The following is a 4,091-nucleotide window of genomic DNA, read 5'->3' on the forward strand; positions in this document are numbered from 1 at the left end:
GGGGTGGGATTAAAGGTTAGTAATCTATTTGGAAAAATTGGCAGGTTGCGAGCATTATAAGTGAATGACTGGCTTAGAGCTCATTACTGTCTTCATAAAACTTTCAACTCTTCAACAACTTTTAGAAAAATGCGAGGTCCTATAGTAAGTATGTCACATGTCTAGTACTACAAGTAATTGAAATAGCAGACATGTGGTAAGCAAACTATCCACCAATAACCCATGGTAGCTCATCAACACAACCTCAAAGTATCATTTAATATGTGTTAGTTAACAACTTCTCTCATTTTGTTAATTACAACAGCATGAAATCATACAATTTGAAACAGGATTCACACATCAAACTGATTTGAAGCTTTGGGAAAGATCTCACATTAAAAAAATCCAAGTTTTTTCCCGTAATGGTACACGAGGTTGATGATTTGTAATCACATTCGAGGATAATAAGCTTGACTAACTAGATGTAATTTAACATTACAATTTAATCAAGTAGTAGCAGTAATCCACTGATCCCCTTGAATGAAACTTTGTACAGAGTAAGAGTTAACATGTTCAGCTGGGATTTGGCTACTCCACGGCACTCGCCCTGCTGTATTAGCTCCGGCACCAGTATTTTTATATTCTCCATAGTAAAGAGTCTTCAACGCGAAATCACCGCTCCAGGGCAACCAGCCATCAGCTAAAACAAGAGCCTCCAAAGTACATTCTATAAAGACGGCCCGCGAATACTCCTTCCATGGCCTTCCCAGATAATTTTTGTGCACCTTGGGCTTCTTGTAGTACAAGGCCATGTATTTGTCTGTTCCATTGATCAGACAATTTTGGAAGACAAAGCCAGTTGACTGTGCAGGGTCTATCCTGCCATGAGCAGTCACAGCATTTTTCTCTCCCTTTTCAGGATTGAGTTGTCGAGGCGCAATTAAGATGTCACATTCTTGGAAGAATGCAGCAGAGTTCCCAAAAATGAAGTCTACATTGCCTTGGATACGGCAGGACTTGTAGTATTGGCGCAATGCATGAGCATATAAGGTGTCTTGATTGCCAATGAATTCACAATTTTCTATAACTGAAAGATCACTGTCTGATCGGAATGCTACAGCTTGGTGGGCATCCGGACCTGCTGTGTTTTGGAAGGTGATGCCACTGGCCATGAATCCATCACCAACAACTCCTGTTTTAGAAGTACAACCGTTAGAACCACCAACGATAAAAGTTCACCAAAATAATGTTATTCAGCAGCAAATGTGATCTGAGAGATTTATCATCACTTTAGTTTTTCTTTTCACTACTTATTTCCAACATCAAGCAGCTTGAACAGTAACATAGAGTTTAAGGCAACGATTTTTGCATTTTTTCCCGACCTCCAAGGCTGCTCTAATGGGTTCAACTGAACCCATTGTTTTTTTGGTTCCATCATAAGTACATATGCTAGAGTGTATATAAGTATATATATAGATTAGAGTCATTCCGAACCCATAAGTATAAATTCTAAATCCGCCTCTGCTACCTTCTTGCTGTCTGCGTGGAACAAGCCCATGAGACAATGGCTATACATCTTCCCCTTTCACGCTAACCAAGTAAAATAAATGCCAGTGGAAAAATAAAGCAAAAAAATATTATTTCTTCTGGTCCACTTTAATTGATTTATTTTTTGTTGCTTTCACACATATTAAGGAAATAACCTTTTAGTATTAATTAACGATGACAATGACCATATTAACCTTAATTTGTGCATTGAAAATATAACAAACACTCCTAGACCCTTTACTCATAGGGCAATTTTAAAAAAAAAAGAAGTTAATTACTTCTTGACATCTGAAAAAATCAAATATTATGAACCATAAAAAAAAAGTGAAAAAAAATTCAGTTAAAGTGGACCAGAGGGATTAGTACATGAGAAAGATTAAGCACATACTTTGACTAGTGGTTAACAAATCCATTTCAAAATAGGTGAGCTTTAAATGCAGACACAACAAAACATTAACAGGCGGCAGACTTGAAGGAGTTCATACATGACAACTTAATGAAAATTATCATGATAAACAAAAAGTTGCTAAAGTGATAACAGCCCCACTACTCCTGTCTTAACTATTAGGGAGTTTGATACAAAGAAAAACAGTGGAACACATATGATCTTCCTTAAATAAACTGAATTTTCAATAACTAACTCATTTAAAAAAACATCTTAAATTTCGTATTCAATTAAATTAACTACAGCAATGCATTATGATTCAACAAAATCACTTACCCACAGTTGCAGTTTCATAAGTAGTGACGCCCGAAATACCAATATTCAACGAACCGGTAATAACAGTTTTGCCCATGCCATCACCCAAAAATACCACATTCTTCTTCTCCAACTGGACCCGAACTTTCTCCTCATACAGCCCGGTTTTGATCCATATCACAAACTTCCGGGTCACCTGATTATCTGGTGCAGCATTCACCGCTTCCTGCAGAGTCTTATAATCACAACCTCCTTCCTTGCACACAGTCACATCCGGTTTCAACCCGGATGGCACCCCACCCTTTACTTGACCCGACCCGCCCGAACCCGAACCTTCCCAGAACCCGTCTCGTTCTGTTTTTGGTGGGGTCCATGACCCGGTATTCTCCCCATAAATATCGTAGTTTACCAGCATACCCAATGCATTGCTGCTGTACCCGATTAAAGAGTTTAAAAACGCCATCGTTTGGGACACCTGTGAGGTTCCGTTAACGTACTTTAAAGCGGACCAGCAGTCGTACTGGTAAACCATCACGGCGCTCATCCACGCGCGTGAGTTTTTTAGCTCGCCACGTGTTAATGCCTGACCCGCTAACCCGACCCGGTACTCCGCGTACCCGAGCACCTCCATACACACCTTCGCCGCGTCCGTACGGTTCTGATTCCCTGCGGACGCGTCCATGATTGCCTTCACCATGTCCTTCGCCTTGTCATTGTTCTGTGATGAGACTTTAACGGCGGATTGAATGATTAACGGCGTCGTTGGCTCAGACGGCAAGTTGCCTGAGTCCGTTAACACGGACTCGCACGTTGGTGGGTCCCGCGATGCCTTGCAAGCTCCACGGATCTCAACGGCAATCGACGGCGTCGTGGATAACTTCGGCGAATTGTGGTGGCGAGCGGCGGAGGAGATTGAAAAGAAGAGAAGTAAAGAGAGGAGTGTTAGAATGAAAAATGAAGCCATTGAAATGAAAAGAAACTTAAATTTTCGAAATAGTGAGGGTTTTACAGGTTTTCTGCTATACATGGTAGTGCCCTTTTATACAAACTAGTTGCTGTAAATAATCTCAAAATGCTGTACAATTTCACGAGATAATTAGAATTACTGTGTGGGAAAAAAGGAAACAGAATAATCTCGTGTAAAGGGAGTCAATGGATTTGGTGAATAGCGACGAAATTGAGGAAGGGGGTTGTTGTTCACGGGAGTGAATAGTGATGGGATGGCAATGGAGAAAAAAAGGTTGCAGTGGGAAAAGCACTTTGATTATTGGGATCTAGCAGAATGTTCTTTGGAGTCTTTAGTTTTGGGTTAATTACAGAAGACTTCTTTTTATTTTGGCCAAGCTTTTAAAATTAAATTTTTTTAATTTTTTTTTCAATAAAATATTTTTAGTGAGAAATAATTTGTATTTAATTAATTAATTTAAAAAATACTTTTGAGAAGCAATTAATATTGATGAAACTTTTAAAAAGTATTTTAAATATATTTTTCTCAAAAATACTTTTAAAAAAACGTATTTAAAAGAAGCTATTTTTTTCTACTGCTTCTACTTAAACTCAAAAATATTTTTTTGTTTCTTGCCAAACTTTGGAAAAAAAAAATACTTTTCTCCAAATTAAACACTTTTGGCCAAGAAAAATCCTGACCAAACAGGCAATCAATGACTTTGGTTATAGATTACTTAGGGGTAGATGTAGTTTACAACATGTAGTTTATATGTTTACTTTGGTTTGATCTGTGGTGGATGTAGAAATTTCACTAAATAAATATAAATAAAAAAATTGGAACTTATTAAATCAAATGGATTAAACAACAATAACATTCCATTATAATCCACAAGTGAGATCTGAGTAAATCAAATGG

General features: G+C 38.0%; 1 protein-coding gene across 1 annotated transcript; it reads right to left on the minus strand.

The window, feature by feature from the left end:
• Window positions 1-345: 345 nt before the first annotated feature.
• LOC107792197 (putative pectinesterase/pectinesterase inhibitor 51) lies at window positions 346-3,500 on the minus strand. Its single transcript, XM_016614388.2, has 2 exons — window positions 2,249-3,500; window positions 346-1,171 (listed from the first exon to the last, which is right to left on the minus strand). Exons 1-2 carry the CDS (start codon window positions 3,252-3,254, stop codon window positions 486-488), a joined length of 1,692 nt encoding a protein of 563 aa, XP_016469874.1. The 5' UTR covers window positions 3,255-3,500; the 3' UTR covers window positions 346-485.
• Window positions 3,501-4,091: the final 591 nt, after the last annotated feature.

This window comes from Nicotiana tabacum, chromosome 13 (assembly GCF_000715075.1).
Source record: "Nicotiana tabacum cultivar K326 chromosome 13, ASM71507v2, whole genome shotgun sequence".
NCBI classification, from domain to species: domain Eukaryota; kingdom Viridiplantae; phylum Streptophyta; class Magnoliopsida; order Solanales; family Solanaceae; genus Nicotiana; species Nicotiana tabacum.

Bases quoted from the DNA above. Each gene is read 5' to 3' on its own strand.
- LOC107792197 (XM_016614388.2), bottom strand. From the start codon at position 3,254: ATGTATAGCAGAAAACCTGTAAAACCCTCACTATTTCGAAAATTTAAG. The intron at 1,172-2,248 runs GTAAGTGATTTT...CTTCTAAAACAG, and splicing joins TTATGAAACTGCAACTGTGG to GAGTTGTTGGTGATGGATTC.